At 35.1% G+C, this 18,569-nt stretch overlaps 1 protein-coding gene across 1 annotated transcript in view; it reads right to left on the bottom strand.

The window, feature by feature from the left end:
• Positions 1–18,569, bottom strand: part of LOC149566404 (uncharacterized) — a 73,954-nt gene that overhangs the window by 45,680 nt on the left and 9,705 nt on the right. Inside the window, exons 2-3 of the mRNA XM_089819765.1 lie at positions 11,225–12,048; positions 10,896–11,129 (exon numbers count right to left, since the gene is read on the bottom strand). Of these exons, the coding sequence (XP_089675891.1) occupies positions 10,896–11,129; positions 11,225–12,048 (1,058 nt within the window). The remainder of the gene's footprint in view (positions 1–10,895; positions 11,130–11,224; positions 12,049–18,569) is intronic.

The following is an 18,569-nucleotide window of genomic DNA, read 5'->3' as shown; positions in this document are numbered from 1 at the left end:
CCTCCCATCTAAAGCTTGTTGCAATCCTTGTCTTATAAAAGGATTTCCAAGATGTGGAGTGAGGGTCCGAATTATGTTTTCTTTTAGTGCTTATGCTATTTATAGTCAGTCCAGATTTTATGTCACATATGTGTTGTTTCAAATTTATATTTTGAGAATATAATGTATATTAAATGACAGATTTGTCAAAGTTTTGAGTCAATTCATGTCAATTCATTTTAATGCAGCTTGGATAGGTTGTATGTCAATTCATTGTTTTTTTTAATTCAAGCAATTAAGTAAACGTTTCTATGAATTGATAGGGTTTCTAAGTATATGGGAAGGATATCATAAGAATGGGATCTAGGGTTAACAGTTGATATATTTAATTGCAAGTCAATTGAATAGATCAAAGTTTACTGATATGACTTTGTGTAACAATGGATAAGGCACTGGTCATCAATTGAGATGCAAATTGAGGCAGTCATTTACTTGCATAATTCACATTTAAATCAACTCAATTATCTGAAGTTTGTAACAGAGAATTACATGTTGGTCATCCACTTATAACAATAACTGTTGAGTTTATAGTTAGCTGCTGTAAATCAATTGTTAGCTTCAATTTCAAGAAGATATTTGACCAGTTTTTCTGCTATAAGGGATGAATAATGGGAAAAGAGAGTAAATAAGAAATAAAATCCCTAGGTGTATCCGCCTTGGCCCTGCAGAGCCTAAAGTGTAGAAAGCCCATGTGCTTTGTTAAGTTGGTCCAGATCTGAATAGGTTTTTGCTGAAGATGGGAACTAGCTAACCCCTAGGCATCTACTTTCATTTTGTATCCTGGTGCTGTTTTAGACCTATGGTTTTAAAACACCAACAGATCTTACTAGTGTAGGGTACAGAATTGATAAAATCAAGAACCCGTGAAATTTTCCATATATATACGCTCTTTGCAGAGGCATAAAATGGAAACAAAACAAATTTATAAACATTGGCACTTAGGTGACTACGCCATGGATTGGTAATATCATGTTAATGAATTTTTGAAATTTGGGCTCCAGGTGTTGAAGATAGGGCCAAGACTCCCTCAATTTGGTTCTGCAACTAAATGGGACACACCTTTAGAACACACCTTAGACACAAGTATTTTAATCCCAGTCAACTGGAGATTAATTGTTTAAACAAGTAAAAACAGTTCCACTGTTTTAGCATGGTCCATATGCTCTAACTTATGCTGGTTAGATACTTTGAAGTAAACAGTATACATTTCCAACTAAGAAACTTTAAACCACATCTCATCTACTACAGAGACCTTTGCTATACTAGACTAGATAGATACCAGTTAAAAAGAATCTCTAAGGCTATCCCAAGTGAAAATCAATGTTCAAACTTTTAAACATACATTTCCGTCATATAAATGTTCCACACAATTTTCTTATAGCATCCCGTTTATAATAACTTCAAGTAACTTTCACAAATAAGGTTCTAAAGTTTTTAAACTAAGAATCAAAAGCTCAGATAAAATGCTCGTCTATGTCAAATCAAACAAAGCGTGTCAAATATTAAATAAAGATTTGTAACAATTATAAGTTATACAATGGCCTGTTACCCTTTTCATTAGTTATCCATTGGGTGAGTTACCTAGCACATAAAAACAAATAGAAGCATGGTACAGTAAACACTGGCGTGTTACCCTTTTTGTTAACTATCCATTGGGTAAGTTACCTAGCACATAAAAAATATAGAATGATGGTACAGTAATTAATGAGGCAAAATGGTGCAGAGCTTTTGGAAGCTTATGGACTCAATCCCACATTTAAAGGAGAAGATTGCAAAGGTATTGACCAATTTAAATGATCTCATAAATACATAGAAGATCCTATTTGGAAAACTCAAATTAAAGAGGCAAAAAGGAATTGCATGTGGAGTCCGTAGTACTCAATTGCACATAATCAAAGAAGCATTTAAAAAGATGAAATCAGACTACTTGCAGTTATTAATGGATAGGGATCTTGCTATCAAGTTTACAGAAGACATGGAAAATGAAATTGATGATCTTTGCTACTAGCTAAGTATGAGTCATATCACACTATACAAAGCAGAAAACCAGATATTAGTTACAGCTACAACCAAGGATCGAAGAGCTAGTACAAGGGTGATGGTGATCATACAAGTAGTAGAAGGGATTGATGGATCCCTTAAGGATGACATGGGGCGGAATGATCCCATTATTTTACAAACTAAGGATATCCGATATGTTGATAGTGATAGAGAACCAAATTTTGAATCTGAAATCTTAAAATTAGAGGATCAACCTTCACATGATGCAGCTTGCAGCCATGGAACTGCTGTTACATCAGGTTATGCAGGTTTTAAGTGGCATACGCTTGATATCAGCGATTCATGGTGACCAACTTGAAGAAGAAGGAATGCATGAGTTTTATGAAGTCATCAATGAAGTTATGAGGCAAGTGCTAATTTTAAAATTGTGAACAGAAGACCATTATCGCCATATAATTTTGTTCATCATGAGTTAATAGATAGTTGATGTTGATGATTTGATGTGTGATGCATATCCTTCCACTTTGAGAATTTAAGAAAATTCGGTTCAAGAATGTGGGAGGTGAGGAATATCCAGCTAAGTTGTCTTTTTCGTCATTTGTTTTACTTTTTGCAGCGGAGTATCACAGATTGAATCATTTCTGGTCAACTATGATCCTGGTTTACAAAGTGTCGGAGTGGATATTGTTAGTGCCGATTCTGCAGGTGTTTTCAAATGCACTCTTGTTGTATATCACATGGAAATCCGTGTAGTTCAGAAAAATGGTGGAGGACATGAATTTAATAACTATATATATCATTGTGAATTTATGTATCCATTTAGAAATTAAGTTGATAAAGCAATAAAATCAGGGTGTACAACCTGCAGGTGCTTGGACGGTTGATGAACAGAGGATGCATGTTGATGCTCTATAGAGTGCAAAGGATGTTAGCAAAAAGATTTTGAAAAAATTGATAGTATTGCTGCATTGTGAAAATGAATTCAGCTATTTTAACTCTTACTTGAATTTGAAAAATGAATGCATTCATTCCATTTGTTGAGCTGTTGTGTTTTAGGGTTACAACATGTCGGCCATATGTCGGCCATAATATGTCGGCTACCATGTCGGTCACGGCCCCAAAAAAATTTCTGTTTATGAAGTATGTACAGTACTTTCCTGATCAGTCACCATAATCTAACAATCTCCCACTTGGGGACTGATCAGGCTCCACACTAAACAACAATCTCCCACTTGGAGACTGATCCTGTAGCAATACCACTACCGCATGGGGGTCCCACTGGATCAAACCACCCTGGACTCTGCTGTTCGTTTATTCATGTTCAGTCGAAAAGACCAACCGAAGCTGAAGAGGAGTTCAGCTTCTCCCTTGTTACAACCTTTGTCAACATATCTGCTGGATTATCATTGGTATGTATCTTCTCCAGCTTTAACTGTCCATCCTCCAAAACTGACCAAATGAAATGGTACCGCAACTGTATGTGTTTGGTCTTAGAATGCAGAGCTGAATTTTTTGCAAGATGAATGCCACTCTGACTATCGGTGAACAAATAATTATCCTTCTGAGGATGTCCCAATTCTTCCAAGAAGAACTGAAGCCATATCATCTCCTTGACTGCCTCTGTAGCAGCAACATACTCTGCCTCTGTAGTGGATAGAGCATTAATCTTCTATGACCTAGAAACCCAGCTCACGGCTGCCCCACCAACAGTAAAAACATAACCTATAGTACTCCGCCTGGTATCAATATCCCCTGCCAAATCTGAGTCAACATAGCCCTGTAAATCAGTAGTAGAACCCCCAAAGTGTAAACACTTAATGGATGTCCCTCTCAAATATCTGAGAATCCACTTAACAGCATTCCAATGCTCAAATCTTGGATGACTCATATACCTGCTAACGACTCCCACTGCATGTGCAATATCTGGCCTAGTGCATACCATAGCATACATCAAGCTTCCGACAGCTGAAGCATAGGGTACCTTGGACATCTTATCCTCCTCTTCCTGTGTCTTAGGACACATCTCCTTAGTCAATTTCAAATGACCAGGTAAAGGTGTGCTGACAGCTTTAGCATTCTCCATAGAGAAATGTTGCAACACCTTCTCAACATAATCAGCCTAAGATAGCGTCAATGTTCTGTTCTTCCTATCTCTGCAAATCTTCATACCAAGGATTTGTTTTGCTGCCCCCAAATCCTTCATAGCAAATGCATGTGCTAACTGGCGTTTTAGCCCCTTAATATGATCCATGTTAGACCCAGCTACAAGCATATCATCAACATATAAACATAAAATAATGTAGCTATCATCATCCAACCTCTTAAAATAAACACAATAATCTGAATGACACCTATTATATCCATGCTCATGCATAAAACTATCAAATTTCAGATACCATTGCCGAGGTGCTTGCTTCAAGCCATATAAACTTTTCTTCAATTTGCACACTAAGTTCTCCTTACCTTTGACCTCGAAACCCTGTGGCTGAGCCATATATATTTCTTCATCCAAATCACCATGAAGAAAGGTTGTTTTAACATCCAGCTGCTCTAAATGCAAATCTTCAGTAGCCACAAGACTTAAAACAGTACGAATAGAAGTCATTTTAACAACAGGAAAAAATATCTCATCAAAATCAATTCCTTTTTTCTGTGCAAATCCTTTTACAACTAACCTGGCTTTGAATCTTTTCTTACCTCCTTCCTCTTCTTTCAACTTGTAAACCCTCTTATTCTGTAAAGCCTTTTTACCTACAGGCAACTTGCACAAATCTCATGTCTTATTTTTCAGCAAAGAGTCCATTTCATCTTTCATTGCAGACTCCCACTGAATCTTAGTATCCACTTGCACAACTTCATCATAACTTTCAGGTTCACCAGCATCAATAAGTAAAATAGAATACAAAGAGGGAGAAAACCTTTGTGGAGGTCTAATTTGCCTCGTTGACCATCTAACATTCACTGGTGTGTGTGGTATTTGTTGTTGCGGTTGTTGCACATCATGAGGAATGGCTGGAACATCAGCTTTTGGAGTATCATCCAGCACTACATAATTAACCAAAAGCCATGACTGTTAGTGAACATGGAACACCACATAATTAACCACCTGTGGGCAGGGGAGCGCGTCGCATCACCCACCAATCTCCCCCTCGACGCGCATACCAGGTGCTTACACGGGTCGGGAAGGCACCGGGGAGATTTGAACCCATGACCAGGCCAAAACCAGGCTCTGATACCACTTGTTAGGATAAACCACGGATAGAAATGAAAACTACATGCAAATATAACCAATAACAGAAAATAATAGGTCACATAGAAATAAACACAAGGCACCAAGATTTAACGTGGTTCATCCAATCCCTGGGCTACATCCACCAAACAACAAGTTCGATCTTATTACAATCCAGTGATTACAACTGATTACAATCCGTAATCCCTTACAGCTCAATACCGCCGCAAGAAGCAATTTCGCATCACAACATAATGAAAATACCTAACCCTAAACCCTTTAATACAAGTATTTTATTCATTTTAGGGTTACAACATGTCGGCCATATGTACAGTACTTTCCTGATCAGTCACCATAATCTAACATCTACTTTGACAAAATGCACGATTCACTAAGGGAATTTACTAAACTCATGCAAGGTTCAGCGCACCAAGTTGTGGTCTACTACAATATAGAGAAGCCAAGTTGTGGTCTACTACAATATAGAGGGGTTAAAGTGAGACAAAATGCATGAATCATTGATTGTATAGGGCATGAAAGTGACAGAATACCCAAAATGTGAATATAGATCCATCAACATCATATGTGAACAATGGAAACATCTAGATTATTTGCTGGGCAAGGTGCCCCAAGAAACTGAGAAATTGCGATAGACTAGTTCTATTAGGGCTAAAATCGCAACCTATGCAGGATTCCAATTCATAGAAACTGCTTATCCACATATTTTCTTCTCCCACACGATAAGGTCAAAATCGCACTCTTCAAGGAAAATTAATGTTCATACTCAGCAATAAAACTTAATTAACAATTTCCATGATTGACTTCCACAACATTTTAAGGGGGTTTCTAAGTGATTGCGCTAGGGTTGGTACCAAGAAGAATTCATGTTCAAATACATTCAATTACCATGCAATGATACGGAGACATTCGCTCGCCATTCGGCTTGAGAGTAACACAAGTAATATCCAGCAAAAATTATATAATATTGGGGTCCTTCACATCTCTATTCATTTCCGAGCCCACAACAATGAATTCCATACTTATCATGCACAATTTCTAACTAAGCATTCAGGCACCTTTTTTTATACTTAAATAAACTAGAGGGTATTAAGTGGAGCTTGGGAGGAAGCTTGTCCATTATGCCTTGTTCCACAAACAAGTCTTTCACCGACTTCAAGAAAGATATGCTGGTTTGGATGACAACGTCGTCATGAGACAAAATAAATTTGGAAGAAACCTTCTTCATTAGGCAGCAAAAAGAGATTGTGACTCAGATGTTGTGTATCATACACTAGAGGAGTCTATTTCTTCAACAGAGAGCCAAATTCTGTATCATTAGAGGTATGACCAAGGAAGGATGTCATTGCACATTGTTGTGAGCCGTGAGCCGCTCATATTGCTTATCATATTCCATCAAAACCAAATACACCTTGCTTTCCGCCACGATCATTTTCGCACTTGTGCCTCTCCCTAGTGAGAACCGTATTTTTGTTACTAAGAAAGAATGGGATTGGGATGGGACCAAGTCGACTGACTATTGCAGATGAATAGTAGTACTGAAATGAAATAGCGATCAAAATGCTTGGCAGCCAGGAGGACAAAAGAAAATTACTGTTATCCCCTTTATTGGTCTACTAAGATCCATTTTTGAATGAATTGAAAAGACAAATAGTAGCTTCAACTTCTGCTTCCGATGGCTGTTAGCGTGGAACGTCAATGATCTAGTAAAAGGAATTTTTATTTTTTTAACAAGACCCATTGCAAAACCACCCCCCAAAAAGGAATAAAAGAGTATAGGTGGAAAAAAAATTTATCACATGTAACCATTCTAGATATTATCTCATAATAACCCCCATTCAAAAAAATGCACAAAATGTTTCAAAATAACTGCCCATTCATCCCTATCAGATAACAGTTACATTAACCAATAAATTAAATCTCAATTTTATCAAGGATAAGAATTTTGAAAAAGAAATCCACACGGCATTAAGATCATCGATTATTTTATTTCAAAGGAGATGGGTTGTGACATCATCTAAGTTTGTAGTTGTCATTTATGTACAAATTCTGCATTGACATGATTGAATTGAGAATTATATTTTGTTTGATGTCTAATAGGGGAGCCTTACATCTAGTGCCTCTCCAACCCCGTCATTGCCAGTAGGTAATGGAATTTCGAACCTTAGATTGCAAGTACATTAAGGTAAGTATACTATTGCTAAATAATATTTGATCTAACTAAGAATATAGGTTGCAATAAATGGAATACTAAGATATTATATCATATCATTAAATACCCTTTTTATAGTATACTCATGACGATGTTTCATCAAATAAATATATGAGATATTTATGTTCAAAAGATTGATTAATATACTAGGAAGATTGTCATTGATTCCTAGACAGTGTGCCTTATATTTTGTTGGGTATTTTAGAAAGATTTAAATTGATATACGTTCATGTTGCTAGAAATGATCGTTTCAATGTTTTAATTTAAAAGCAATATCATGTGATTCTATACTGCACCACTCTATGCGTTGTTTCCTATTGTTGCTAGTATGAAATAGGAATAGAGTCGTAGTCACATACTTGCGAGATCTACATGGTATCCCATTCTTCTTCATGTGACTATGTGTCTATTTATGGTTCGGCTATTTATATATTGAGTATCTGCACTTGATGCTTGTTAATTGCTAAACAAGCAATAGGTACATTCACCCTGAATTTAGGAATCTAAGTGTGTACCTATATCCCTGGCAGTGCGCACTAGGAGATTTCCTCCCCTCGGTTGGTCAAGTGTCAGCATTTGATGCTTTCCCATGTGGTAGTTTGAAGTTTTTATGCTGTTATCCAATCTTTTTTTTGGTGTGAACAAGGAAGTGGAATTTTATTTCAAAAGTGTGGTGTTGGGTAGACTTAGACCAATGGGTTTTAATTTCGTAGCCTACTTCCACATTTGATTTTTGGACTTTTTATTCACCGCACCATTTTGCATGCTATCCAAAACCTGTAATTCATCATGTTGAGCAAGATTTAGATTTATGTTATTGATGGTTTTTGCCTCAAGGAATAGGATGGACAAATTGGAATGATCATAGGACATTCTGGGTATTTTTATATTTGGGCTCAAAAGTGCCTTTTCAAGTTAAAATGTTGATTTTAGAATGCTTGTTGGATTTTGCATGTATGCCCACAACTTCAATTTTATTGGATTTTTGGGAATTTGGATAGATTTTAGAAGTGGGTTTTCAATTTTGTCAAATTCTGAGAAGGTTAAATTTTAGGTCCTTTTGGTGTTGTCTTGTTTTGTGTGCTACTCAATAATTGCTTGTCACCTTGTTTGGTTTGAGTAGAATTATGTGCTACTAGCATTTTCTAGAAAGAGTAGGATCTTGGAGTTGGAATAGTTAGAGAACATTCCAAGATATTTTATATCTTGACCTGAAAATGTTTTTCCAAGTTTTAAATGTTGATTTTTGCCTTTGCCTTATTTTGTTGGAATTTGAGTTTGGTTCCTTTTGGGCATCGTATGCCATCCTTGTATGATAGAAAGATGAATTATGGATTTTATGGGAATTTGTGCTCTTGGCAAAGTGGTCAATTGAGCTATGTGACCTTGTGCTTCCTATTGATTTCTTCTTAGTTGCTTATGTTTTCCTTGTGATGTTGCATTTCGCAAATCTAGCCCCTTACATGTTGATTTTTTTTTTTACATGGAGTTGGTTGTGGCCACCCACATGCACATGAACGTGCCTATGGCGGGATCTTGCAAAACTCAAACTCTTGGGTATAGGTCAATAGAGTAATTATTCATTTGGGGTTGGTTTGGGAATTTGCATGCCCAAAAGTGGCTAACAAGGTAACATGGAGAGCTTTAAATGAGTGATAACCAAATAAACAAATATACTAAGTAGTTGTGTGTCTTGAGAGAGTCGATGCAAGTTCAGTGTGTTTGGATAGTAGCCATTCTTCTGTGAAAGTTGGTGCGAGGAACTGTATGAGGCCTCTTGATGGAGTTGAGTTACCATACCCATATGCTACTTAGGCTAGTACGAGCCAAGTGACTACACTCCACTAGAGTCCCTACATAGTATCCTATAGATTGTTGTGAGTAGTGACCCAAAGTATTGCATTACGTTCTTGATCTTTTGTATTCTCTAGAGTTATGCTTTTGGTTGGCATTTGTGAAGCCTTTTGTATGTGTGTCTTATGTGACTGTGGCCAAGTTACTATCTCCATGAGCACAGCAAAGTGGGCCTATGGGTTCCATGTGTTTGGGAGGTGTTGCTACCTATACCACTGTTGGGGACCAGAGAACAGGGACAATCTTCTTCTAGATACAAAACCCTCTTTTCACTCTCTTCTCTTGTCCTCCAATAATTGCACTTGTACTTTGATGTCATCATTCTTATTGTGATGGAGTAGATTAGCTGATTTCCATTGTGATGAGATTAGATGGTAGATGTATGATGTTAGGGTTGATTACTTGTAGATATACATGAATATGTACTTTAGTGACTATGTTTAATCTTCCAGTATTGATTGGTATAAGTACCAAACATGTTAGTTGCATCTATTATAGTGTTTTGATATATGTATGCTATCGAGTGCCTATCTCCTTGAGATGCGTGTTTTTAGTACTCCGCAGTTTGGACGTTTCATTTATGTTTTGCTTTCGTTTAACATCTTAACCTTTAGCAAGGTACCTTTCCGTACCCCCTAGGAGCAGTAACTCGTACAATGAAACACTAGTTTGTGTTTCATTGCACGTAGTACAAAGTTTCATCGTCTTCAATTTAAAGTTTTGTCATGTGATACTAGTGTTCATAGTTGTATTGTATAACCCAAAAGGTTGTATCATGTGCAATATCAACATCTCATTGTATGTCTTCTAGAGTTTCATCGTACAATGCTGATAGGGAAAACTCGTACCTTATACAACGAGCATTTCCCAACTTGTTCGGAGGATGCGACTTGGTGTTTCAGATACGCTTTTGGGAGTTGTATCTCCCCAATCCAAGATCAATTGCCTATCGGACGTCTTTGGGTTTGATCGTTATGTCATCTCATCGTTTTATGTTTTAGCCTCGTAAATGAACTTGTATGACTTAACCATGTAGGAACTTGTATGTGGGCTTTAAAATGAACATTGCAGCTAATGATAATACGAATAATGGGATGAACATTGCTTGGTAAGTAATGAATGCTATGGAGATCTTTGGTTGTTGTTTAGTCTTCTGCTTGCAACAGATTTATGTATGATATAGATATGTTTTATGCTTTATTAAAAAACAAATATGTTAATCTATGTTTATCTTTGTTCCAAGGATCTCTGGGGGCCATTACATTACAGACTATATTATTTATGTAAGTGCCCATAAAGTTCATGAGCTTGAATTTAATGGCAAATCAGGATCATAACTAGGCATATATATATGTGTAATTGTAATTTATATTCTCTGTTGCACCCTATGCAAGTAGTTGGTCTGAGGATTCGAAATTCAACTTAACAAATTCCCTACTACTGCATATACACAATGCGTGAGGACTGAAGATTAAGAAGGAAAAATGACATAAAAATAATTGAGAACATACAGGAGTGTTCAAAAGAGGAAACGTGGCGTACCGTGGTAGTCATGCCGACAATTTTTGCTTTTTTCAGCACTTCAAGTTGTCTTCGTTTGCTGATTTCTTCCATGTCCTGGCATATTTCATCATATGCCTTCTTTGCATCTTCTAATTTCTTTAATGGTTTTTCGCGGCTAGTTTGCATGATTAACAGCACCAGAATCGCCCGATGGGACTCGTTCAGATCCCACGGATTTTCATCCAGCAGCCACTGATATTGCTCAAAATCTATCTGTAAGAAGGGAAGCTTCGTTTATGAACATCAGTAGAGTAGAGCAAGTGCACATATTTTATAACTCGAACTGCAAGAAGACTATATTTACTCACATCGTTTGATGCTGTCAAACCTGAATCAACTGATTGGGATTTGGAAGTGAAGAAGGTTTCGTTCAGCCAGCGGCAATCATTCTTCTTTCCCCCTTTCTTTATTTTTTCATCTGGCTCATCCAAATCTTCTTCTTCTTCGGGCTTAGCTTCGAGAAATTGCTCTATTAACACATTGACGTTATCTTTGTTCTCCCCATCAACAACATCAGCACCTGTTTCATCTGTAGCACATCCGGTTGCTTGCAGCTGCTTAAGTGTTCCGCGCGTCTTCTGACGAGAAAAACAATCCTGTACCAGCTTAAAAGTCATGTTATTGGGCATCCACTTTTTGAGTGTTTGGGAGATAACGTAACGCAAATTTGTGGAGTCCTGTGAATCCTCGCGAAGAAAATCCGAAATAGAAATTTCCTCTGCCGGCATAAAATCAGCAGCACCAGCATTTACTTGTGAAATCAGCTGCCTCAATTGAAAATCAGGCATATGACGAAGCACAGATTCTACAGTCAAGTTCCGGCTTTCCTGTAGCTGTTTTAGAGCTTCCTCAATTTCTGTTTGGGTGCGCTCGAGCTTTTTTGTGTTGTCGAAGTAATCCGACGTGAATTCATCAAACTTGGGTAACAGTGACAACAAATTGAACTTCTCCAAGGATGGCTCTGTGCTTCTTCCCCCGACTCTCACAATTCCTTCAGGGCAGAAGTTTAAACAGGACAGAAGGAAGTGATCCAAACCCTGGTTCTTGTAGGTCACCACAAGTGCAGGTCCCGGCGGCAATGTATCTGCAGATAACACTATCTGCAATATCCTCACTCCCACAAATGATTTGCCTGTTTGATAGATTGAAAGGTGAGGGAAAGACCCTTGACATTTTTTGCTGGAGTATAGCTAATGGACTGTAATTACTCCCAAAATGTACTACATTAAATTTTTCTGGAAAATGAACCATCGTAAAATTTAATAGAACTGCCCGTTTCTCCGTCTTGATAGGGCGGTATGATAGAACAGAATGGCAGAAAAATAAAAGCTTTTATTAAGAAAAATGAAAGTTGATACGTGGGGATTGACATTTCATGAAATATTTAAAAAAATTATCAGGCAATTTTGCTTGTCTATATACTATTGTATTAGTTTATGACTTATTAATTTTTAATTTTAACTAGTGATTAAATTGAATGTCAGATATTACTCATAAAAAAAATCAATGTCAGATATAATATTTTTATAAAATAATTTTATATTCTTTATCAATAATATGTCTTATTTCTAATTATTAGTTCATGCCAAAGACATGAGCCTATTATTCAATCTAATTCTAAAATTAAATCAAAGCAACTTCTATAGTCAATCTTATTTTTTAATTTTCACAAAAATCTAATTCTTTTTAGAAAGTTTACAAATGTGACAAGAAATAAATTTGATGAGATTAGTAACTAAAATGTGACAAAAATTAATTTACTAACAATTTCATACATTTTGTGGGATTATATTTTTAGTTTAGAACATTAGTTTTTTTTTTTTTTTTGGCACCTAAGTAGATTTTTTGGCTTTAATTGTGGATGTGAAATGATTATGAATCAATTGTTTTTGTTTTTATTATGGAAGGAATTTTATGATTTTTAGTTTGTTATTTTTTTCAATATTAAATATTTTATGTTATAAAAAATATATTTACTATTTTTAAATAGTTAATAATAATTGAATGTTTATCATTCATTGTATTATTTAATTTTTTTAAATTTAATTAATGCTGATAGCATTCTACAATGGGAGAATGGGGAGTGGGATGGTGTGAGCATGTTAATGTTAACTTTTATTCTTCTAGGTTAAATTTGACAACCATCTACATGTCCAAAATTTAAATCTTATTATAAATAGAATATTTTAAAAATAATTTAATAAATACCACATAAATATCCGTTTAAATTATAATATTTGGAAAATGTCAAAAATTTAAATCTTATTATAAATAGAATATACTTTTAAAAACTATTTAATAAATACCACATAAAATATCCATTGAAATTATAATCTATTTTATTTTCCTATTGTTTAATCTCTAAATTTGTAAGACATAACTTTTCCTATAAATTGTTGGTTTTTATGTTTCTTTTATTGTTTTTTCTCATTTTATATTGTCTTTCTATTTTTATCATTCACTTTTGATCATCTCCTTTTTCTAAGTTGTTATTAAGTCGTTATGTAATACATAGGAAATTTCATTCACAAAATAACTTTTCTTTTTGGGATTGTCAATTCTCTTTTCATTTCAAATATGAGTTGATCTACTCTCTTTTTTGAAAATCTAAATTTCAATTTTTTTATTAATTTAGTCTTTTATTTTTTAATTATTTTAGTTTATTTTTTAAATTATTTTAATTATAATTTTTTTAATTAGTTTAGTTTTTAGTTTTTATAAGTTTATTTTTTCATATTATTTTCCTATTAATTTTTTACAATACATTTTTTAATGTATTTTTTAAATTAATTTAGTTTTTAGCTTTATAAAATAGTTTAGTTTTAAATTTATATAACTATTTAGTTTAGTTTTTCTTATTTATCGATACTATTTTTTATATTAGTTTTCTATTAATTTTTAATAATCAATTTTTTATTTTATCATTTAATTTATACATGACAAATTAAGTATAAATAAATAATATTTATAGTCTATACAAACTTATTTTTTATTTTATTTTACTTAAATTAAAAATTTATTATTATTTAATTTAAAATATATTTGCAAAGATAATATTATTATTATACACTTATCACCTTGTCGTTGCAAACACAAAAACGTGCAACTACTAGTGTAGATATCTTAAATAAATATATCTAAAGAAATGTCGATAGATATCCACTACAAAAATAATTATAATTTAATTTACTACAATATTTCCTTTATCTCCATTTATTTAGTTTCTTACTAACTTAAGCTTTTTATTTTATTTTATTTTTAAATGGATGATTTATATCTCAAAATATTATAATTTAAATGGATATTTTATGTGGTATTTATTAAATAGTTTTTAAAAGTATATTCTATTTATAATAAGATTTAAATTTTTGACATGTTCCAAATATTATAATTTAAATAGATATTTATGTGGTATTTATTAAATTATTTTTAAAAGTATATTCTATTTATAATAAGATTTAAATGTTTGACATGTAGATGGTTATCAAATTTAACCTAGAAGAATAAAAGTTAACATTAACACACTCACACCATCCCACTCCCCCATTCTGCCATTGTAGAATGCCTATCAGCATTAACTAGTATTGTCTCTTTTACTTAACAAACATAACATTTATTAACAACAATGAACAAAAAAAATCTAACTCAATTTACTTCTTTAAAAGGTCACTCTTATACTAACTCATTATAGATATCCAATCTCTAGACATTGCTTTTGAAAAGCCCCTCTTGCTCTAACCCTTTACTTATCTTGTCTCAGGATTTTGCTCCTTGAAAGGCCCCTCTTATACCCCTTCTTTATCTTATCTCTAGATGTTCTTCCTACCAAAAAAATGTAGTTCAAACAACTAATTGATGATTTAATTCTACTAGAAAAATATTTCTAATATGGTTTATCGTATTGTTTAGGTGATACTATTGACTTGGTGGTTAGCACCTCCTTCAAGGTTTGCGACATGGTTTAATTGCCTCTCGTGGATCTAGGTAAATCTGGTGTTTGTGACGTTTTTCGATAGCTCGAGCTTTTGTCGCAATGACAAACATACCAACAATTGGTATTAGAGCCTTAGATCACAAGTTCAAATCTCTGGAGGTCTCCTACATTTCGTCGATGCGGAATCCTCAGTTGGTGATGAGGGGGAGATTGTTGACTTGGTGGTCAACACCTCTGTTGGGTTTCATGACATGGCTTAACTACCTCTCGTGGATCTGAGTAAGTCTGGTGTTTGTGACGTTCGTTGATAGCTCGAGCTTTTGGCGCAACAACAAACATACTGACAAATACTAGTTAGAGTGATTTAGTGGTGGAAAGGACTTGAACTTCATTCGCCATTGGTCAAAAACTTAAAGGATATAACAAAAATATTGGGATTAGTTAATAACAAGTTTTAGAGAATATATTGGTTGCTAAAGTAATGCATTTTTGGACTTAAAAATCAAAGCTAATTTAAATTGTACTAATTCTTAAGAGTTTTGAATTTATTTTTTATTTTATTTTTTATCTTGAATCTAGGCTAGTTAATTCTTCATATTTGAGGTTTTTAATTTGAACCTAGACTACTTGGCACCTTACACAATGTGATTTCAATATAAAAATTTAGGACATAGACTTTTATTCGATGATGTTGATTTGAAGTTAGACTAAATATGATTTCAACATAAACTCTCTTTTAGAATGGCCTAACTAGAGTTTGAACTTTGGTGAACCCAACAGAAACATCAACACACTAAAAGATAAATGAAAACTCTCTTTGACAAGATTATTTTTTATTACAATTTATAGTGTTTTTGAAAATAAAAGCAGCCAAAAAAGGAGGCTAACCTAGAGAAGCAAAATGTTGGAGAACAACTACAAGTAAGATATACAATTTGACCTGCCCCACTTCTTAATTTCAAAAATCCCCACATCAAAGTGTCCCAAAATCTAACCATTTTTAAACAACTATGATCAGTCTAAACCATAATAAAAGAGAGTTTGAAGGAGCACCATGGGCATAGCCCATAGTGGCCAAGTGCCAAGATGACCAACATAACAAAAAACTAAAACTAAAACCAAGAGGAGAGATAACTCTCCTTGTTCTTATCTCCCTTCTGGCTTATCCAACAACAGTTGCGGCCAGTCATCTACTAAAAACCTGTAATGGGATCCCATGGTGTTTAACATCGCCGCAAAAGTGAGGCCTTCTTTCTTCGCATGGAGGAGGTGAAGAGTTGACGCAGCTGAGTGCATCACCCTAACTGCAAACCTAGTAACATCATCAAATCTTTGCTCAAGAATTTACCGCCTCTCCTCCAACTTCTTAAAGCTCCAATTAGAGTCTACCAACCCATCCATATTCTTCTGGTCTTCACCTACAAAGGTCCTTGGGGGGTCCTTAGGTCTGCTTTCCTTTTCCCTGTTTACGAGGGGGGAGTTGAGAGTCTCACATTTTTTGCCTCCTTGTTTGTCTAGATTGTCATTCTTTTGGGTGTTAGAGACATGTGAAGGAAGAGAGCTTAAATAATTGTTTTCTTCTCTTATACCCTCACTAGTCCTATCCTCATCCTCATCCATAGTGTAATTTTTTTAGGGAACCTTTACTTTTCTATTTTTCTGAGGGGCTTTCTTTTGCCACTAACAATGGAGTCTGAGCTAGGAGGACTCTCAAGTTTGGGCCTAAGTTCCACATTCACACATTTTTCTTGTTTCTAAGGGAGCTCATCTTACTAGCTTTCATTTCCACATCTAAGTCCACAATCTGGATATTATTCTCCATCTTAATTTTCTTAAGAATGAGGTGTAGAGAGGACTTAAGGGTTTTGGTATCAACATTAGACATCACCTCAATAGAGATTTGGGGGGTTGAGGTAGAAATAGTCAGGTTAGGGAGGACCGCCTGAACATTGATTGGTTGGGCAAGGCAAAGACTTTTGTGAAAATGAACAGCTTAAACATAAATGCCCAGTGAAGGATATTATAAGGTTTGCTTTTTTTTCATTTTCTCCCTAACCTTGGGAATATTGTCTTCCATGGAATGAAGAATGAGGTAGGGAAACGAAATAAGATCATGATTCCAAAAGTGGTTTAAATGGGGATATGGTAGTAGTAAAATCTCTTAAATCTACCCTCTAAGGTGATATAGTGCATGATAGCATAGCATACCTCTTTCCAGGGATCTGGTAATTTTGTCCTAACAAATCCACCATGGTCACAAGTTAGACTTTCACCCAAGCATAAGAATTGGTTGAGGTTGGCTTTGTCTACAACACGGGTTTATTTTTTCCATTTTTGGCCATCCAAAGAGAAACTACCAACTTTAGTGATGACTTCCTCATTGATCTCAAACAAGATCTCATTCACAATCACCCGCATGTTGTTCCAAGTATTGACAAACTGCATAGAGACAAACTCGTCATAACCCTCAATGTACTACATAAACGACACCAAACCACCCTCCTTCAGATAAGTCTAGGACGACTCATTATATTTCTCAATGGAGCTTGGCTCAATGTGAACTGGGTTGCCACATGTTTCCCTACTCTCTCTCAAATCCTCAATGAAACCCTTAAAAATATCTAACATTACCTTGGCTAAATCACAATGTAGACTAACAAAACCAAAAGGCCAACAATCAGAATCTTGAGAATTAAGGGATGAAACAATGAACACCCAAAGAAAAGGCTCCAAGTAATAATCACCCACCATGGGCACACTCCACCATGAATCATAGTGAGCCTTGGTACTCTCTGTTCAATGTCAGCCACATCTCTTTTGCCAATGGTACCAATACTTTCATTAATTAGAACACTCGCCCTTTAACTCCTAACAAAATTGCACCAAATCTTGCAAAAGTCAATGTTCCAATTTAGGAAAAAATCTCTCCCATATTGAACATCACTAAAATGACCAATCAAAACCCATACATAATTAATGATATTATGGCCACCTTTTAGCAAAATACCCCAAATAATGATTGCCAAAGAACTAGTAACTTTACTATATAAATTATTTGACCCCATAAGATTATTTAATATCTATTGCAATTAAAGCCTAGATATGAGTTGGCAACCCATCAAAGTTATCCTAGCTACACATGTCAGTCGTAGTGTAATCAATCACTGCTAGCTCATCCCCCACCTCATGGCCTTCGTGGTATATGTGCTAAATCCAACCACTTCACGAAATCTTGAGATGAGGGTATGGGCATCCTTAATGACTTGAGTAATATTCTAACTAACTGTATTTTTCCCTTGAATCGATTCAATAATAAGGTGTGAATTTCCCTCCACCACCAGGTTTTGAATACCAAGTAAACTAGCATGCTTGACCCCCCAAAATAGACCCATGGCTTCAGCAAATTTACTAATATGTTCACCACGATTTCCAGCACAAGTCATTATCAGACTACCTTTGTTGTTCCTAATAATGTCACCCGCAACTGCATAGCCCTCCTTTGTGGACCTATCAAAGTTAAGCTTGAACCAGGGAGAGGACGATGGTTTCCATCTCACTCATTGACTAGCCAAAAGTTTAGAATTATAAAATTTCAATATCAAATCTATTATTCTTGAGTTATCTGTAATAACATGTTCTTGGGGTACAGAGGGTGGAGGGTTTCCGCCTCCAGTGGGGAATGTATTCGTGTAACAGGTTAACAATCATTGGGTGAGTGG

This window comes from Cupressus sempervirens, chromosome 3 (genome assembly GCF_028749045.1).
Source record: "Cupressus sempervirens isolate cs-2001-9-10 chromosome 3, ASM2874904v1, whole genome shotgun sequence".
NCBI lineage: Eukaryota > Viridiplantae > Streptophyta > Pinopsida > Cupressales > Cupressaceae > Cupressus > Cupressus sempervirens.
The sequence above is the reverse complement of the archived record's forward strand: the minus strand, read 5'-3'. Positions and strand labels throughout refer to the sequence as shown.